At 44.4% G+C, this 20,415-nt stretch overlaps 1 protein-coding gene across 2 annotated transcripts in view; it reads right to left on the bottom strand.

Moving 5' to 3' along the window:
* Positions 1–2,901: 2,901 nt before the first annotated feature.
* THAP4 (THAP domain containing 4) overlaps positions 2,902–20,415 on the bottom strand; it is a 379,695-nt gene continuing 362,181 nt past the window's right edge. For both annotated transcript variants that reach the window (XM_078665684.1, XM_078665685.1), the window contains one exon: positions 2,902–3,194. In XM_078665684.1, coding sequence (XP_078521810.1) covers positions 3,075–3,194 — 120 coding nt within the window. In that variant the 3' untranslated portion in view covers positions 2,902–3,074. The remainder of the gene's footprint in view (positions 3,195–20,415) is intronic.

Here is a 20,415-nt window from a genome sequence, read left to right as displayed (position 1 = left end):
GGCCTGGCGCAGGTCCAGGTGCCAGAGCATCTGTACCAGAGTCAGTACATAAGCCAGAAGTGAATACAAGGGGTAAGATAGTGCTGGGGGATGCCCCTCGGATGGTAACCCAAATGAGTGCACCTGTGGCTACTTGTGTCCCAAAGGTGCACCAGAGTGAGCTGGAAAGGTACCCAAGATCTGAAGCATGGCATCTTTGAAGGCCTTGATTTGTTGCGGTGTCGCTGATGGCCCAGGAAACCCAAGGAGCACAGGGATCAGCTGGGGGGATTAGCTCGAGGCTTGGGTACTGCAGAGGAGACTGACATTGTGACACCTTTGCATCTTGCCCTTGGACATGGAGAGGGGGGTTGGGGCCAACTGCTGCTTCACTTTTTTACATTTGCGTTTAGACTTTAATTTGGACTTACTGGATGACTTTGACCATGAGTTTAGACCTCTCACAAGGACGGCCCCGGAATTGATATTAAGACCACACCCTGGAGCGGAACTTTAGGCAAAGGTCCTAATGCCTTCTTATGTTCATCGACACACAGCTTCCCCTTCTGATCCCAGATTGTCTTCGAGTGCATAAGGGTGCACTTGTCGCACAACTTCAAGTAGTACCCAGAACCCATAGGCACACCTTGTGCAGGCTTGTAATAGACATTAGTTTTCTGCAATCATGATAAAGATTGAAGCCTGTCGTTTTAGACGGGGACATTGTTCCTTAACACACTGGCTTTTGAAATGTAATATCGCCCTATGCCGAAGAATGTGGAAGCAGAATTCAGGAGCCAACTAGAAAGGTGTGCAAAGAATTCTACTGACATTACTGTGCAAGGGTGGTGCTTATACACAGCTGAACTCTATAACTTCTGGAGTGATACAGAAGCAGTACTGAGTCTGTATAGAGCTGCACAACACCATTTAGAGGCATTCAAGGTAATTGCTGGGAAGAGGACAGGCAAGTAGGCCCTGCTATAATTCAACTCTGATCATGTAGGACATTGGGCAGAACCTCAGCCAATTGAGTTGTCCTACCAGCCTATGTGGGCACTCTACATGACACAGCGTTAGTTGCAACAGGAACATTTTAAGCCTAGGGAACATGTTATACACTTAACAGTGGGTAATAAGAAGAGCAATCCAATGGAGAATGGATACTTGCAATTAGAACAGTACTGCACAGAAGCCTGCCAAATCATTTTCACATAATTGAATGCAGTATGCACGTGTAGGCACATACATTTACATTTGAATGAATTTGGAAGTAATGGAAGTAATGGAATTTGTCTAGAATCACGTGACTTTTTGGTCAAGTGCAGACCTGTGAGTAAAACAAAAGTAAGTCTACAGTTTGCAAGATTAGACCTGAATCTACCAGACAAAGTTTCTTGGCATTTGAAATTCTGTCAGTCGAAGTCCAAGTGTGACTAATATGTCAGCACTTGGTTATTTTCAATCCACACTTGAGCGAGGGCATCAACCGTGGTCAGAGGGCACAACATTTGTAAGTGTGCCTCTCCCCCACAAGTTAGCATCACACATGATCTAAGGGGCACGTAAAACATTTATCATATTTATCAGTAATTGAAAAGATTGAAAATCTAATGAAGTTCTAAAATGCACATATTTCAGAAACTGAAAGTGGCGTAGAAATTGTGCTACTGGTGCGCACGGACAATAAATGCTTCTAACACTTTTATATGTAACAATAAAATAGGATGGCAGGTCTTTTGGTAGGATTGCCAGTAATGGTACCCTAAGGTCTGTGCTTTGGCCAAGCTTCTCTTGGCCCATTAATTATTTTATTTAAAAAATGATAAATTCTTAAAACAGGGTTCATGACTTTCAGTCCTCGAGAGATGCAATCGTGACACATTTTTCAGGATAACCAAGTGATTGCCCCAAACAATAAGATGAACAGTGCGAGAGGGCAAGCAACAAGATCGACAGCTGTAGGAGGGCAGGAGGGGCAAGCAACAAGATGAACAGAGGTAGGGCAAGCAACAACACAGAGTGGGCAGGAAGGGTAAAGCAAAAAAATGGACATCAAGTGGACGCAAGCAACAACACTTTGGGGGCTAGCAACAACATTGAGCGGGAGAGGGCAGAAAACAACACGGACAGAGGGAAGGGGCAATGTACAACACAGAGGCTGACAAAAGCACAAGGTTAGGAGAAAGCGACAGAGGGAAGAGGGAGAAAAGCACACAGGGGAGAAAAGCACACATGGGAGAAGGCCTGCAAACACATGCACTCTTATGGAATGCTTCAACAAAGGGAAAAAAGTATCTTCAAAAACTCCAAAAGTGAGAGCAGTGGAAAGATGTAAGTAATTAAGTAATTGGGTCATGCTCTAGCAGGTGGCGGGAGGGAGAAACGGAGAAACACATAGTAAGCAATGGGAGGCAGTTCCTTGGCCTTTAGCAGCTCACATTGACATTCACTGATCAGAAGTAGCTTTCACTACAGAAAAGGTTAGAGACCCCTGGCACAGATGGTCCGTTTGTGAAAAAGAAGAGGATGCTGTAGGAGCTGTAATAAGATTCATGGAAAAGCTAAGCTGTCGGGAATAGCAATAGTAATATGTTTTAGCAGAGGCGTGTATGTTCCTCATTCATGAAATGGGATGTGGTAAAGCATAGGTAGTGAGGAACAAAATCAAAGCTGTGTTTCAGTTACATAGAACCATTGTGGGTGGGGTGCTTCAGGTTGACCTTGATGAGTTTTTTCATCACCTACCCGCTGGAATCGCATTCAGGTGTATTAAGGATTGCAAGTTCAGAAGGAAGACATTTCATCCGAGTTGTGTCAAGGGTCAAAACCTGAATAGAAAACTGCAGATCAGTACTAAAGTGTATTTTAACAGATGGCAAGGTGCCTTAGTAAAGAACATAGGATACATCTGACACTGAATCCAGAAAAATAAAACCTCTTTATTCTCATGGTTTGTTTGGTAACTTTACATTAAAGGTATGTGTCCTCCTTTGGGTTACGTCGCAGCAGTGCAACCTTGACCCAGTAGTGGTGTCTAGAGATGAGCATTGTCCATCTTTGAAAGAAAAGAGCGTAGTGTCCAGATCAAAGCTTCAAGGATCCGCTTTCCTGTATGTAATGTGGAGGTGCTGCGTAAGTGGCTGTGTGCTCGTCGCCATTGAGACAGTCTGCTCTAGCTTCCCCTCGGCATTCAGACAGAATTTGCGGGTGATCTGCAAAGGAGAAGAGAGGACACAAAATGAGGCAAATTTTGAAACAAGCCAAAAGTCGAACTTGGAAAGAGCCAGGAGTCAAAAGTAACAGGCGGTAACTCAAACAGAAACATTTAAGTTGCAGATGTTAAAATATCCCTACAAAGCAATCAGCAAAATCTTTCACACTGCAAACTGTTTAAATCAAGGGAGGCAAAGTATAGGTTATTTCGGGTCTAACAGATCCACAACACTCATAAAACAAATATTAAACTGTGCAAATCCATTTGATGCAACACAATTATAACTTGTGCAATTGTCCAATTTCTAATACTTTAAAAAATCTTAATAATATGCACATAATAAATCTCATGCACACAGCTTTCAAAACATGCCACAGTGCTCAAAAGATTTGTACAGCTGGTGTAAAAATTAGCAGACTATCACTTTAACAGACAAAATTTCCATTCCTCTCAATAATTGGACCAATCGCTATAATGAAGAGCAGATAATATGGTGCTAATATTTTCTTATACCATGGATACCTCCAGATCCTTGGAGGGCAAATTACTTTTACCCGATTGTCCATGAAAAAAAGGTGAAAAAACTAGAGCCAAACTTCCTACTAGCATAACAAAATCATACTTTAGTATCTCCTAATTTCCATGAGACAACACATTTCCCGCGATGACTCAAGCAAAAAGGTTTTAACGAAAAACAAGCATTGGCGTAGCCAATAGGTCTCGCCTTTGGGACCATATAAGTGTTTAGTTATCCAGCACAATAGCCTGGGTGCAACAACATCAACGGTTGTGTTGCATGGCTTAACACTTATAAGGTCCCAAAGGCGAGACCTATTGGCTATGCCAATGCTTGTTCACTGTGAAACTGTGGTGTGTCCACGTTGCGTTTTGCACCGTTTCCTGCTGCGGGCACTAGGCCAACCCACACATGTGAGGTACCATTTTTCTCTGAAGACTTTGGGGAACGCCGAGTGGGTGGAAATGTGTGGATCCACGCAGATTCCAGAACTTTCCACCACAGAAATGTGAGGAAAATTAGTTTTTTTGGACAATTGTTTAGGTTTGCAAGGGATTCTGGGTAACAGAACCTGGTGAGAGGCAGTCAAGTCACCCCATCCTGGATTCCCCTGGGTGTCTAGTTTTGAAAAATGTATAAGTTTGCTAGATTTCCCTAGGTGCCAGCAGAGCTAGGGTTCAGAAAGTACAGCTAGGCACTTTGCCAAAAAAGGGTCCCTTTTCACTGTGAAATTGAGATGTGTCCACGTTGCGTTTGGCGCTGTTTCCTGTTGCGGGAACTAGGCCTACCCACACAAGTGAGGTACCATTTTTCTCTGAAGACTTTGGGGAACGTGGGGTGGGTGGACATTTGTGGATCCATGCAGATTCCAGAACTTTCCACCACAGAAATGTGAGGGAAATGTGGTTTTTTGACATAAGTGAGGTACCATTTTTATCGGGAGACTTCAGGTAATTCAGATTTGTAAAGCAACTGTTATTACCTAATGACTTTCAATGCATTTCTGCTTTCCAAATGAAAGGCAATATGTAAAAAAGAAGTCATTTTGAAAAATGACCGATAATTCTCATGCTAGTATGAGTATTCTCAATTTCGGAAATGTGCAAGTGTCTGTTTCTAAACTCTATATTTTGTTCACATTTCAGAAATACATAAGTTTCTTTCATACCGATTTTTCCATGTATACATTTTCCCAGAATAATTGCTATATACCCGGTACATAATAAAAACCATTGCAAGTCGCTGCTTAGTTTTTGGCTCTGGGTTCGTCGGGTTCTTGGTGAGCCTACAAGGCCTATATATCCCCACAACCAGTAAGGTCTAGTGGATTCAACGGTATACTGCTTTCAAAGAGCTGTCATAATTAGAAGAAGTTACAGGTGAAAAAGTTAACAAAAAAGGCTGTTTTTCTAACTAATTTTCAATTTTTCCTATTTTTAACTGTTAGTTTCTATTAAGAAACCTTGAAGAATCTACACAAATGACTCCTTGCTGAATTCAGAATTTTGTCTACTTTACTCAAAAGTATAGGTTGCTATGATCTATTATTGCGTTCATACCCATTTCTACCATTAACTGGAAGGAGGTTGAAGCACAAAAAATAGCAAAAATAGGCTATGTCCTGATAAAATGCCAAAACTGTGTAAAAAAGGAATGTGTTACTTACCTGTAACTGCAGTTATCCAGTATTGGTATCTTTCATAGATTCACATGCCTGAATCATTCCCCGTCGTTGGGATGGGAGTCCCTGGTACATAAATAAAGTAATGTCTCATTAGACATATAGAGCAATAGGCCTATATCAGTGTCCTTTTGTAAAAAAGGACCAAACTTTGGAGTAGAGCCGATCAGCTATCACCAACCTCTGGAACCTTCCTGGAAGGAGCTCTAGTCCCTCAGATTTTCGTAAGCACAGTGCTAAGTAGTTGTATTACTGAGAGAACTAGGAGAGCCCTTCCAGGGGAGGTGGGTGGGTTGCATGTGAATCTATGAAAGATACCAATACTGGATAACTGCAGTTACATGTAAGTAACGCATTCCTTATCCAGTATTAGGGTATCTTTCATAGATTCACATGCCTGAATCAGAATAGTAAGCAATGATAAGCACATTTTGGGTGGTACAGTATACATGAATTCACCAGACAACATATCAATGTGAAACATAGAAAGTACCAAAATGCAATAAAGAGAATAGTAAGGAACACAATAGAGAAATGTGCGTATAGAAAAGAGGATGGTGGGATGAAGGGAAGGGCTCACCTCTAATGTAATAGATGACGAAGCACCACTTGTCCCACTGCAGCGTCCTTCATGAGTTCTGTATCCAGGCAGTAATGCTTGGTAAATGTACGCGGCGTCTTCCATGTTCCCGCTCTGCAAATGTCTGTAATGGGCACACCTGCAAACAGTGCCATGGAGGTAGAAATTGCCTTAGTGGAATGGGCTCAAACCTTGGAACGCAGGGGTTGCCCCGCTTTCTGGTGACAGAAAGTAATAGCTGTAGAGATCCACCGAGAGATACTTTGTTTAGTGAGTGGAAGACCTTTTCTAGGTCGACTATAAGCCACAAAGAGTTGGCTGGATTTGCGGAACGTCTTTGTCTTGTCAATGTTAAATTTAAGGCAGCGTTTAAGATCCAGAGAATGTAGAGTTCTTTCTGTCAGAGTTTGAGGATTTAGAAAAAAGGATCGTAAGACTATAGGTTCATTGAGATGAAAGTCTGACGGGATCTTAGGCACAAATTTAGGATTTGTTTGTAGTATAACCCTGTCGTATTTGAACGGAAGGAAAGGGTCTTGAATTGAAAAAGCCTGAAGCTGACTTACTCGCCTTGCCGAGGTAAGGGCTAGAAGGAGCGCAGTTTTCCAGGAAAAATACTTAAGATCAGCTTTGTGTATCGGCTCAAAGGGGTGTTTCATAAGCTGAGCAAGAACTGTGTTGAGTTGCCAAGCGGGAGGTAAAGGCTTTACAGGAGGGAATGTCCTGAATAGGCCTTTAAGAAATTGTTTCATCAACCTATTAGCTCAAAGAGAAGGGCCTGCAGAGGATCCTCTGAAACGGGATATTGCTGCCAGGTGAACTTTAATGGAAGCGTGAGCAAAACCTGAATTCGCCAGATGGGGAAGGTAAGGCAATATTTGTTCTGGAGAAGATGAAAGAGGGTGTATCTTCTTTGACTTGCACCAGATGTAGAACCTCTTCTATTTTAAGGAATATGTTTTGTTAGTACTGTCGGCTCAAGCCCGAGCCAGAACTGCCCTGCAGTCTGGAGGAATGTCTAGGCCATGGAATTCTCTGATATCAGGAGCCAAGCTGATAATCTGGGAGATGCTGGATCCGGATGTTGGACTTGTTGCTGGTTCATTGTGAGAAGAGAGGGAAACGGTTTCAACGGGATCGGCGGTTCCAGGGGGAGAAGATGAAGCTCCGTGAACCAATGTTGGCGCGGCCATGCTGGAGCTATCAAGCTGAGCGTGCAAGGTTCCGCTTTCAATTTCCTGAGGACCCTGGGAATCAGGGGAAACCGGTGGAAAAGCGTATGCAAAGATGTTGAACCATGCGATCGAAAAGGCATTCCCTAGAGATCCCTTTTGGGGATGCCAGCTTGTGAAGTGTTGGCCTTTGGCGTTCTGCTTGGTAGCAAATAGGTCCAAGAGAGGGTGTCCCATTGAGAGAATATGCGGTTGCGAGTCTGATGATTCAATTTCCATTTGTGGCACGTTGTTTATTGCCTGCTTAAAGAGTCGGCCAGAACATTGTCCGTTCCTGGGATATATTCTGCTCGAAGGGAAATGTTGTGATGAAGCAACCAGTTCCAGGTGTTTTGTGATTAGTGAGAGAATGTCAGAGAACGAGTACCTCCCCGTTTGATTAGATAGTGCATTGTCGTGGTATTGTCCGTCCGGACAAGCACTAGAGAATTTTTTATCCTGGGAAGGAACGCTAGAAGAGTCAGATAGACAGCTCGAGGAGATTTATGTGAAGTTTCCATTCTGAACGAGACCATTTTCCGCTGGTTTGGAGTTCTTGGAGGAAAGCTTCCCAACCATCCAGGGACGCATCTGTTGTGATGGTATGTGGAGAAGCTGGAAGCAAGAAAAGCAAGCCTTGAGAAAGATTCTGAGGGTGAGTCCACCACTGTAGAACCGTGACCATTTGAGGGGTCACCTTGATGACATCGAACAACCCTTCACATTGAACCCATTGAGCCGATAGCGCTTCTTGGAGAGGGCGCATGTGGAGGCGACAGTGAGGAATTAGTAGAATACAGGAATACATCATTCCAAGAAGGGATTTGAAAAGGGGCACAGAGAGACTTTTTGGATTTTATGTGATTTGCCAAGTAAAGAAGTCTGTTTTGTCGCTCTTGTGATGGAAAAGCTTTCTTCCGGGTCATGTCGAGAGTAGCACCCAGGAACGTTATTTGCGGAGAAGGCTGGAAGACGGACTTGTCCTGATTGAGAGTAAGTCCCATACGATTAAAAAGCTGCAGACTGGCGTCAGAAGACCTGGTCGCGCCTTCGAGAGAGGGAGCTTTGACGAGCCAGTCGTCCAGATATGGAAAGACCTGATGGTGGTGTTGTCTGAGACATCCAGCCACCGGAGAAAGGCATTTGGTAAAAATGTGTGGCGCCGATTTGAGTACGAACAGTAGGACACGGAATTGGTAATGTCTGCCCGCCACTGCGAACCTCAGAAACTTTTTGTGATTCCGGTGGATAGGGATGTGAAAACAGGCATCCGGAAGATCCAAAGACACCATGTAGTCGTTTGCATTGAGAAGGTGCAGTACTTCTTGGATGGTAACCATGCGAAACGACTGCTTCTTTAAGAATATGTTGAGACTTCTCAAGTCTAAGATTGGCATCCATGTCGTCTCCTTTTTGCGCACCAGAAAAAAACGGGAGTAAAACCCCTTCCCCCGTTGACGAAGAGGAACCCTTTCTATAGCTCCCTTCTGGAGCATAAGTAAAAGCTCCAGGAGTAAAAGACGTAGATTTTTGTGAAGCATAGGTCAGGGAGGGGTTTGGGGAGGAATTTGAATGAACTCTAGCGAATGTCCAAATTGAACCAGTTGAAGAACCCAACGGTCAGTTGTTATTTGTTTCCAATTGTGCAGGAAATTCTTCCTCCAACTCTGGAGGGTGAAGAGGAAGTGGAGACCGGCGGTAGTGGAAAGTCACTGTCGCCAAGCAGCGTCTTTCTGTTGACCTCCTTTTCCTCGAAAGGAGGACTTAGTGTAAGATGATTGCTGTTGACGTTGCTGGTATTGCGGCCGATACTGCTGATTGGAAGAATAGGAAGATCGGTAGTGTTGGTAATCTCCTCTAGTAGAAGACGGTCCTCTTCCTCTTGAGCCATGAAAAGGAGGGTTTTTGAATTGAAGGGTACCCAAAGCTATAGCCGTGTCGGTATCCTTTTTTATGCCCTGAAGGACTTCATCGATATGTGTGCCGAAAAGAAGCTGACCATCGTAGGGCATATCCAGAATCTTTGTTTGTACTTCTGGTCGGAATGACGTCGCCTTCAGCCAACCTTGGCGCCGTAATACAGCAGTGCCGGCCAGCTGGTAAAATCCAGTAGAGGCGATATCCATCGCACAATCGATGATTTCAGACGCAGAACGTTCGCCCTCCAGCAAGATCTTCTTTGCTTCTTCCTTTGAATCGTCCGGCAAGGCCCCAAGATATGGAGCAATGTCCGCCCACATCTGCCTGTTATAGCGTCCTAACAGTGCTAAGGAATTGGATGCACGCACTGTTAATGCTGACATGGACGAGAAACGTTTTCCAATATTATCAAGCTGTCTACCTTCCTTGTCTGGAGGAGCTGCCAGTGGAGTGGAAGGGTTTTTGGATTTCCGCTGAGCAGCTTGTGTGATGACTGAGTTAGGTTTGGGATGCCCGGTTAGGCAGGCTGGAGCGGTGTCCGGAGCTCTGTATTTTTTGTCCAGCCGAGGTAATACTGGGGGTACCGAGGAAGGGCTATGCATTATTTTTACACCCTGATCCCATATATAATCTATAATAGGAATGTATCTGAGTCCCTTTTTCTTTTACCCGGGGCAAGATGGCGGCCGCTTGATTCGAGTGGGTGTCACTCCCTGACCAGCACTGCAGTATTGGCGGCTTCTATGAGAGAGAAGGAGAGTTTCGAATGAGGGGGTAATAATACAATATCGGCGAAGCTATTGCGGAGCTACTGCGGACTGACATTTGGAAAAGGAATCTATATATGCGGACCGGGAAAAACAGAAGCTCTGTCTGCGGTCTGTACGGCTTGCAGTAACGATCTCCGTAGCCGTGCACACCTGTGGACGTGGCGGGCGTGGCTAGCAGGGAACTACCAGCAAGATCTGAGTGTGAACGGCGGCTCACAAAGCACCATGCCGCATCGCAAGAATGGGAGCCTACCTGTACTAAGCACAAAAGCTGCGGGAGACGCACTAGCCTCAGGGACGAGGAAAATTCCGGCCGCTCAGGAGAAGTCTGAGAAATCTTTGAAATCGGACAGAGTGGTGGAAAAGCGCGGGGCTTAAGTAATGGCGGTGAGTTCTAAGCAGGCGAGTCTGGTAAAAGGGAAAACTGCAGAGAAGACCCAACCCCCATGCACCTTGAACGACGAGAGTAGGAGTAAGAATCTGGGGATGTCGGGGATTGCCTCTCAGATGATGGAGGGCTCTGGGCGGGGAAAACCTGTTACCGTCCCAGGGATGTTTGCGGGGAAACCCTCACAGACAAAAACATCAACACAATTTTCCTTTTGCAGTGCAAATGCTGCCGGTACCCCTAATAACAGCGAAGTACTTGCGAAAGACAGTGATGGGGGAGTAAACGACATTGTGGTAATTGAGAAGCCCGGGACAGTCGGTGGTGATAAAACTGTAAATAATCTAAGCATAACCCCCGAGGTCTCACTGGCGTTGTGTACTGGCACAGGAGGGGCTGAAGGGGGTTATGAAAAATCACTGCAAGGCTCGGAGATCGATCTGGGTAATACCTCTGAATTTCAAACTCCCGTTGGAGGGGGGCTGGATACGGGATCTCGTGCCAGTAGTATACCGGATGCCCAGGATGGGGGCAGCTTTTTTTCCCTGGCAGAGGAATCAGATATAGATTCTATCACGGACTCCGAAAATGAAGACCCTATCTCGGGTGAGGAGAGTGGGAGTCCCCCAACTACAGCAGATACTCTGAAAAAGGACCACACCCCACCACAGTAAATCTAGGAAGATACCACCGCCCACTTCAAGAAAATGCGAGAGCGATGGCTCTGAGGCAAGCAACAATCTACAATGGGATTATTCGGTCGCTACAACTACCCTTGCACGCTTAGGAGGGCCAAGAGTCCAAGAAGGAGACCTGGGGGGACCCGGGGATGAAACCAATTTACCTCCCTCGAATACCCAGATCTTTGCCATGTTGAAGTCTATTCAAAATGAAGCTCGTCAAGAACATAAGAGAGCCCAGCTAGCCACGATGAAAATACAAGGGGCAATCCAGAAAAATACTAAGGCTTGCTCAGAGGTTATAGCCAGGACAGTTGTCCTGGAAGAACAAATTGTCGGGCTCGAGGCTGGATTACAGAATACCGAAACAAAAACTATGGCTAATGACAAAAAGGCTTTCGGGTATAATGTGGAAGTTGGAGGATTCTGAAAACCGGCTCCGTAGGAACAACTTACGACTTTTAGGGATTGAGGAAAAGGCTGAGGGCGAGGATATTAGAGGGTTTGTTCTGAAGCTATTTAAAACTGCGTTTCCGGAGCTCTCACAGTAGTGTTGGGAAACCGAGATACAGAGAGTGCATCGGTTTCCCCTTATGTTTGATTTTTGCCAAACAACAGTGGAACGGGGTGGCGGCTCCGTCAGCTGATCACCCCTTTTCAGAAAAAAGGGTGTGAGGTCTTTTTGATGAACCCTGCACGGCTGAAGGTTATTTTTTCATAGCAATATACGGGTATTTACCTCAGAATTCCAAGCTGAAAACTATTTGAAGAGCTTACTGATGGCTAATAGGCTGTAGTTTCAGTTTGGAACAACTTTGTGTTGGATGTTGTATATACCCTCAAGATTGTTTTTTCTCTCAAATTTCCTTTTCTCTCTCTTTATGTTGTTATATGGACAGGGAGTGACCAGGTGACACTCGGCAAGTGGGAGGCATCACAAGGGTCTGGGGACCTTTTTTGCCAGTTTATTGGGTTGGGGGCTTGGGTGGGTGGGGGAGGAACAACAGGGCAAGGGAAGGTTGGGGTTGGCCTTTGGTAATAGGGTAGCTCAGGTAGGGCGGGCAGAATCTCTTATTTGGATGTATGTATGGAATGTTTCCACAGCTACATGGCTAATATCAGGATAGCATCTATAAATATCTGCGGACTAAATGATTCTGCCAAACGGCGCTGAATCAGAGAGGATGTTCGTTTTTTGCGGGCAGATGTCATCTGCCTTCAAGAAACTCACATCGAAGCTAGTCGGTATAAGCTCTTGGAGCTTGAAGGTTTTCAGTTGATTTCATGGACCAAATTGGAGGCTAAGACCAAAGGGGTTGGGTTGCCATTCTGGCGCGATGGGTACTGTTGATGTTTATGGCAGATGGGTTATGATTCATGATAAATTTCAGAATAAAGTCCTTACACTCTGTTCAGTTTATGGCCTGGTACTTGACGATCCAGAATTATACAACTGGCTAAATCACGAGCTGGTTGGGTGGCCAGCTCCGTTTATATTATGTGGCGATTTTAATATAAATATTAATTGTGAACTTGCTAATCAATCGGGCCTAGCCTCTGCTAGTCGAAAACCTAAAGTTTATAGGGCTCTGCAGCAGATGAATAAAATGCATGGTTTGATCGACGTATGGGCCTCTTTCAGAAGGAATGATCCTGGGTTTAACTTTTTCTCCGCACCACACAAAACCCACTCTAGGCTAGATTATTTTTTTATTTCTCCAATTTTGGCTCAAGGCTCTAGTATTACTAGATATCCGAGAGTAATGTCGGATCATAATCCACTTGTACTCGAGGTTAACATACAGCCCACGGTTAGGAAACCAGATGCATGGACTTTTAATAGCGGTCTGTTAAGAGACAGCAAGTATATTGATTGCATGGCACTATGGATAAGATTTTTAAACGAAAATATAGGTAGTACTAGTGTACAAAATGTGTGGGACACACAAAGCTGGTATAAGGGGAGAGAATACTCGATTTGGATGGGAGAGCCAGAAAAGGGAAAAAGGTAAATTACAGGAGCTATACAGAGATCTTGAAGAGGCTGAGCTCAATCTAGCCAGGGCTGTGTCGGGGGTGGGGATGGTGATGCTGCTCAAACTCAGATTATAATCGCTAATTCAGCCATAATAGAAATTTCAAAGGCTAAAGCTGTAAGCAAATTCTTAGCTTGGGGTTCAAAGTTTTTTGAGAATAGTGAAAGAGCTGGACATATGTTAGCTGCCAGAACTAGAGAAAAATAATCTGCTATGCGTATTGAAAGCATTTTGGACCCTGAAGTAGGGTTAGTCACTGAAGAAGGCGCTATAGCTCTAGCTTTTCAGAAATGTTACCAAAATCTATATAATGAGGATATCTGTGAGAACAAGGGGGTTCAGGCTGAAATCCAAAGATACCTTAAGGAAATCGAGGTAGGGGACCTATTCTTGGAAGAGCTTGATATGTTAGATGTGAAAATAAAAATTGAAGAGCTATGGCTAGCTATAGATTCTCTTCCTAGCGGCAAGGCTGTTGGCCCTGATATTATACCGGGAGAATTTTAAAAGTTCTTTCGATCCCAGCTCACCCCCGTAATGATAGAGATGTTCAGAAGGGTCTTAAATCTTGGCGGAGAGCCAGGTTAGTCACATTTTTAAAGAAAGGTAAGATACCATCGGATACCGGGTCCTATTGACCAATAATTTTAATTAATAGCGATATTAAAATGTACTAAAAAATTCTTGCAAATTGGGTAGCAGGTGTGATCAAAAAGCTTGTGTTGCCCCAACAACATGGTTTTGTGCCTGGGCGCGAAACAATCGAACATACGCCGCACAATCACGCTGTTCGATTATACCAAAGTTACAAGGAGACCCTATGGCTTTAATCCTGCTTGATGTGGAGAAAGCTTTTGATAGGGTCTCCTGACCTTTTTTATGGGCTGCATTGAGGCATTACGGTCTTGAGGCGAGGTTTATTCGTGCGATTCAGAGCATGTATATACACGCAACCGCTCAAATTTCGGTTATGGGAATTCAAGCTGATCCAATAAACATACTGAGAGGTACAAGGCAGGGGTGTCCCTGCTCCCCTTTATTATTTGCAATTTATATTGATCCTTTGATTAAAAATATTTTTTCTGATGTATTAATTTGTCCGGTGCGGGCTAAGGGCGGGGACACCAAAATCCTTGGCTATGCTGACGATCTAGCCATCCTGACTGACTCCCTAAAGGTAGCTTTGCAAGAAATTAAAATGATTACGTCGCAGTTTGGTGCGATATCTGGTTATCACTTAAATGATGCAAAAACCCAAATAATCTGTAATGATGAAATCATTCTGGCCGACCCGCTGGTTGTTAGCAAATCTAAATATTTAGGGATAGAGATGAGTTCCAAACCTGAGGAGATGGTTGAGATCAACTTGAACCCTCTGATGCGCAAATTAGAGGCTGATGCTCGGCGAATAAACAATTTACAGTTAACGTTGATGGGCAGATGTAATGTTATAAAAATTATATTTTTGCCAAGATTTTATACTTTCTCAGAGCCATTCCTTTGCTGATTGATCAAATTTGGTTTAAAAAGCTGGAACGGATTAATTCTTTTTTTTTATGGGCCGGCAAATGCCCAAGACAAGCTATGAAATATATGACTCTCCCTAGGGAGAGGGGAGGCTGGACGGTACCGAACTTTCAGGTTTATTACTGGTCGATAACGTTGAGACAGATTGCTGATTTATTAGATGTAGGGGATGTAGATCGCTCTGATACTTCAATTTATCATTTAATTTACGGGGACGAGGCTCGGGGACTATTGTTTAGACATATTGACTTTGCCTATTTCAAACAGGTGAGGTTTAAGGTTCTGCTGGGTGCTTTTAAAGTTTGGACGACAGTTCGGAAAATGTTTAATATTGGTAGAATTCATCTATACTCTCCTTTTGCAGGGAATAATCTTCTTCCAGAAATTGTTTCGGGGTGGGTATTTTAAGGAGTGGTCTGGACAAGGGGTTATTGTAATAGGGGATATTTTTTCTGAATCTGGGCTCTTGACCTTTGAATCAAGCAGAAATTTGGGATAGGCAATGGGCAATTTTTTTAATTCTTACAGATTTGAGATTTTTTTTCTAAAAAAACTGTTCGTTGGATTCGTATTCCGTTAGTGGAATGTTTTCCATAACGTATAACGTATTCCGTTATGGGTAGGCCTAACGGCTAAGGCGCTCGACCTCGGACCTGAGGAACTGGGTTCGAGTCTCGGTAACGATGCCAAAAACCCCCTGTGATTCTGGGCAAATCACTTAATCTCCCCGTGCCTAAAATGAAAGTGTGTCCAACTGGTGCTATGTAAAGCGCTCTGATAACTGATTCGGTTCGGTTCTAGTTCGCGCTATATAAAACTCAGCAAAAAAAAAAAAAAAAAATAATAATAATTAATGGGAACCAATCGACCATATCCTCTATTTATAAACTGGTTAATGATAAGAGGAGTGATGATATAGCTAAGCATTTTAGCCGGTGGCAGGCTGGATTACATGTGGAACAAGGTCTCTGCGAGGATTCTTTAGCTTATAGCCAATCTGCCACTATCTCTGCTAACCTCCAGGTTCAATGCTTTAAGACTTGGCTCAATTTGTATATAACTCCTTTCCGTATACATCATTGGGGTGGGGCGGTGGGGGGAAACTGTCCCCGATGCGGGGAGCTTGCGGTGGAAAGTATTCACATGTTCGCCTCTTGCCCGTCTCTGGCTTCCTTGTTATGTAAAATAGAACAACGTTTAGAACAAGTGTTTGGGTATCGGATACTAGTAGCACCCCAGGTTATTATGTTGGGTATAGATGATCAAAATATGGTTGAATCGGATAGAAAGCTACTCTTTGTTGCTATGGCTGTATTGAGATTATGCCTAGCTACTGTTTGGCTGGACCCCCTCCCCCCGACTCCACACGATGGTTTAGCAAATTTCTAAATGTGTGTGAATGGGAATTGTCTGTGTTTAAGAGAAGAGGACATAGGGCCCGGAGGGAGGGAGAACAGATCTGCGGTCCCTTGAATAATTGGCTGAATTCTGAACACTAAGGCTTAAGGTAGCCTGATAAACGTGAATTATGTTTATGTACCCTTACTTTCTTTTTCTTTCTTTTCTATCTGCCCTGTAGTGATCCACCGGGGGTGGGTGGGGTGGGGGTGGGGGCATTAATTTGAAAATAAGACATATGACATGGCTGTATGATAAGTTGCTTATATTTCTTTTTTTCTGTATGATTCTTTGTACATGTCATATCACCTAATAAAAAAAAAAAAAGGAATAGATCTGACAGATTTTTTTAAAGGTTCCTTAAAATCATAAAGGAAGCAATCCTGTTGGTGCGAAGGCATAGGGATCTGTAAACGCTGTGCAGCCCTTTCCACTACGTTATAAAAAAAACACCAATATCCTCAGGAGGCGAGTCAGCTTGAGCAGGCACCGGGGATGCTGGACAGGGGATCACATAATCATCCTACTCATCATTAGTCGATTGGGAATCATGGAGTTGTCCTTCCTCATGTGGATCCTCCTCCTCATCATCCCTGGAAGGTAGAGGCGGTGAAGTGACAGGCCCAAGCTGTAAAATTAAAGGTGGAGGCTGTGGCCTTGGCAGTGGAGAGACAAATGGAGGAGGAGGAGACGTTGCAGAAGTTGGAAATCCCTGCTTATAGTCAGTAATTAGAAATTGAAGATCGGAAACCAAAGACGCAGGTAGACAAACCATGGGAGGTTGAGGTGGATGGCACTCTTCAGGATAATCTGCCTGGTCCTCTGGTTCTTGGTCGTCATAGTCCGAGCTGTCCTGGTACTTGACGTGAAGTTCAGATGGGCTTGTCGCAGTTCTGAACATACTGCCATTGTAAGAATCTTCTTCCTCCAGAAGGTGAGCTGGAGGCAATGGTTGGACCCTACCTACTAGGAGAAGTCAGGGTCGGTGTCAGCGTGCGTTTTGTAATATTGAGGTGGACATATGCACTTTGTAGATTGGGCTCTGTTGTCGTCGTTGAGCCAGTCGACAGTGAAGCGCCGACGGGGACCATGGTAGGTAACGTCGACAGAGCTCCCGTCGACGGAGCCGTCGTTGACGGTGTTGTCGTTGGAGCCTTCGTCAACGGAGCCCTCGTCGACGACGGGGTAGCTGTCGACGGAACAGTCTTCGTCGACGTAGGTGTCGACGCGGTCGTCTGCGATCGTATCGTCAACGCTGGTTTGGACGTGGACAATGATTTATTTATCTCCATCGTCGACGAGACAGACTTACCAGCCGTCGACGATGAAGTCGTCGTCGTGGACAATGTTGACTACGCGTAGAGATTGAAACAGTCGTCGTCGACGAGGTCACACTCAAAGCTGTAGATGGAGATTTTCTCGTTGTCGAGGCCACCGTCGACGAGGTAGTAGTCAACGAGGTGGAACTAGGCTTCTTAAAGGTGTGAAAAACCTCCTGAGGAAAAACCTTTGCTGGTAGAGCCTTAGGATGTGTCTCTGAAGACTTCTTGTGTGTCTTCTTTAGAGGGGGCTGCGACGAAGGGCCTGGAGAAGCCACTCTGGGTCTTTTATGAGAGGATTGTGAAGACTTGGAGGAGCTCTCACTCTCCTCAGAAGACAAGGCTTGGTCTTTGTCTTTAAGCCTCTGCAGCCAAATTAAAAATCCCGATCTTTGAGGGCCTTTGCAGAAAAGGTACGACATACTTTACAGTCCTTTGAGGAGTGATCCGGGTAAAGGCAGTAAAGACAGTCCTTGTGTTGGTCATCAACATGAAGTCTCTCTTTACCACAGGAAGCACAGGGCCTAAAATTGCCTTTTTTAGGAGTATCTGCCATGAAGAACTTGAGAACTTCACACAGAAGATGGAATTTTGAATAAAGAAACACCGGAAAACCAGAAACAAGGAAAGCTGAGCAGAGCTCAGTAGAGACTCCCTTAGCATGACGTGCGGTAGAAAATCTGAGGGACTAGAGCTCCTTCCAGTAAGGTTCCAGAGGGTGGTGATAGCTGATTGGCTCTACTCCAAAGTGTGGTCCTATTTTACAAAAGGACATGGATATGTTACTAAGGTGAGGCCCTTGGCCTATTACTATACATGTCTAATGAGACATTACTTTATTTATATACCGGGGACTCCCATCCAGACGACGGGGAATGATTCAGGCATGTGAATCTATGAAAGATACCCTAATACTGGATAATTTTGGTTTTCTGACAAAAGTTTGTCATTTCCTAAAAGCTGGGAAAATGGTGATTTCAGCCCCATAAACCCTTTTTTGATACAATTTGCAGGGAAAAACCCAGACTCCTTCATTTGCAACACTTTTTTCCCATTTATCTAAAAAAAAAAAAACATTTAGCTGTATTTTGGCAAATTTTTGGGTTCCCTCCAGGGGAATTCACAAACCCTGGGTACCTTTAGAATCCCCATGATGTTGGAAGAAAAGGACGCAAATTTGGCGTGGACACCTTATGTGGTCAAAAAGTTACAGGGGCCTAAGCGCGAACTACCCCAAATAGCCAAAAAAAGGCTTAGCTCAGGGGGGGGGGGGGGGGGGGGGGGGGGGGGCAAAGGCCTAGCAGCGAGTTTACTCTTTCACACTGATCTTGATGCCACTACTCTAAGCTGTGAAAGACTGGTTTCTGTCAAGCAAAATGTATGAACTACTTTTCCCTTCTCTCAAAACTCAACAGTTTTAGAACTCAGGGATGGGTACATTTAGGGGTTAAGAGATGGTTTAAATGGCTCACTGATTGGAATAGTATGGAGGTGGTAAAGGGATTTTAGAAGTGGTGAAGGTTTTTTTTAAAGTTCAGATATGAGGTGTTTCGGGGTGGTTGGTGATGGTTTTTAGGGGCCAGTGAAAGGGAGGGTGGTGAAGGAGAGGGGGGGGGTTAGAATTTAAGTATGGATGGAGTTTAGGGTTAGTAATAAGTTTTAGCGGTAAGAGATTGGTGGAGCTTATAGTGGTGAGGGATCTTTTAGGGTTCTAGGATGAGTTTTGGGGTAGAGAGCAACCAGTAAAGGATCAGAGATGTGATTTAAAAGCACCCATAGTAGGTTTTTTTCGATTCGGCACATCTAAACCCCAAATAATGTCTCATGAGGAAATAGCAGCAAGAAAAAACATACAATAAAATTACATACAACTTCTGTTGCAAGGTACAGGGGAGTTGCCCCCTCCGTTAGGCCTTGCAGTGGAGGACCGTGGCTTATAGGCCAAGGGGAATGGAACCAATGGTTTATCAAGTAAGCAAAGGTCCCTGGTGCAAGCAAGATAAATTGTTCCTTCCTTCCCCGTCACAAACTAGACCGAAAACTACATCTATAATTTGGGTTCATTGAGCCCGTAACACAAGGCCATGATGCCACTGCACTTGCAGTACAGAAGGACCGCCTCCCCTGGGCGTCACAGCTCTGGATTATAGCAACAAAGCGCATGCGAGAGGGAACCTGTGACACAGTAATGACGCCTGTTGTAAGCAAATTATGCTGGACAAAAAGGCAAAAAATAATTTGGTTGGACTGGGTTCTTACCATCCATGAGCTGCGGTGCCTCTGCACCTTGCTGCAATATTGATAGCTAAACCTCTGAGTGAGGCTCAATCCAATAGGCCTTGCAGCCATGGTTCATTGCCGCAAAACCCGTGGGCAGAAGCCGTATTGCCTGAGCGCCCAACCATGGCTACGATGACAATGGAAGAAATGCAAGTAACACAGCAATGGTGTTTTAAGCCCTGATGCAATGTAAAAGCATCTCATCACCCCCTTCCACTGGCTGCACAGTAAAATACATCCATAATTCAGGTATATTCGGCACCTAATATTCTGTGGGCCTGGGGCAACTGCACCTGCTGCACTACTGCTGGCTATGCCACTTAGGTGGACTCAATGTACATAGTTGTTGTACTTCACTTCCAAGCACCCGTTACGTGTTATAGCTGGTTTCCCCGTTAAAATAAAGACACATAGATTTTCAAATAACAAAGTATAAGCAATTTCTTTCGGTTCTTTCGTTTCAAGCTTTTATTCTCTTTGTTTCAGCCACAGCCAACACGTGTTTCGTCGCTATCGGGGCGTGATCCCGCGACTTCATCAAGGCTATATCTTTCAAAGTGTTGAGATTTGAAATGTGGTGATATTTCCAACCCACATTGGGGTTCCAAATTGTGTCGCGTTTCTCCAGATTATATGTCAAGGTCCAAATCTCCTTTGCTATTAACGTTGGATTCTCCAAAATTGCAGAGTACGGTACCTCATAGACGTCCTGCCAGCTACCGAGTGCGATAGAAAGCTCCCGAGTGTAAGAGCTGACACAGCTTAAAACGTCAGGAAGTCAATGAGGTGCCGTACTCTGCAATCCTGGTCTCTACCCTGTATTGAACGACACCTAAAAGGCGGGCAAAGGGAGCAATACAGTGCTTACGCTGCTTATAATACCTTGGGCAGAAAAAGAGGAAGTGATCATGA

This window comes from Lissotriton helveticus, chromosome 11 (genome assembly GCF_964261635.1).
Source record: "Lissotriton helveticus chromosome 11, aLisHel1.1, whole genome shotgun sequence".
NCBI classification, from domain to species: Eukaryota; Metazoa; Chordata; class Amphibia; order Caudata; family Salamandridae; genus Lissotriton; species Lissotriton helveticus.
This window is presented reverse-complemented; position numbering and strand designations above follow the sequence as displayed.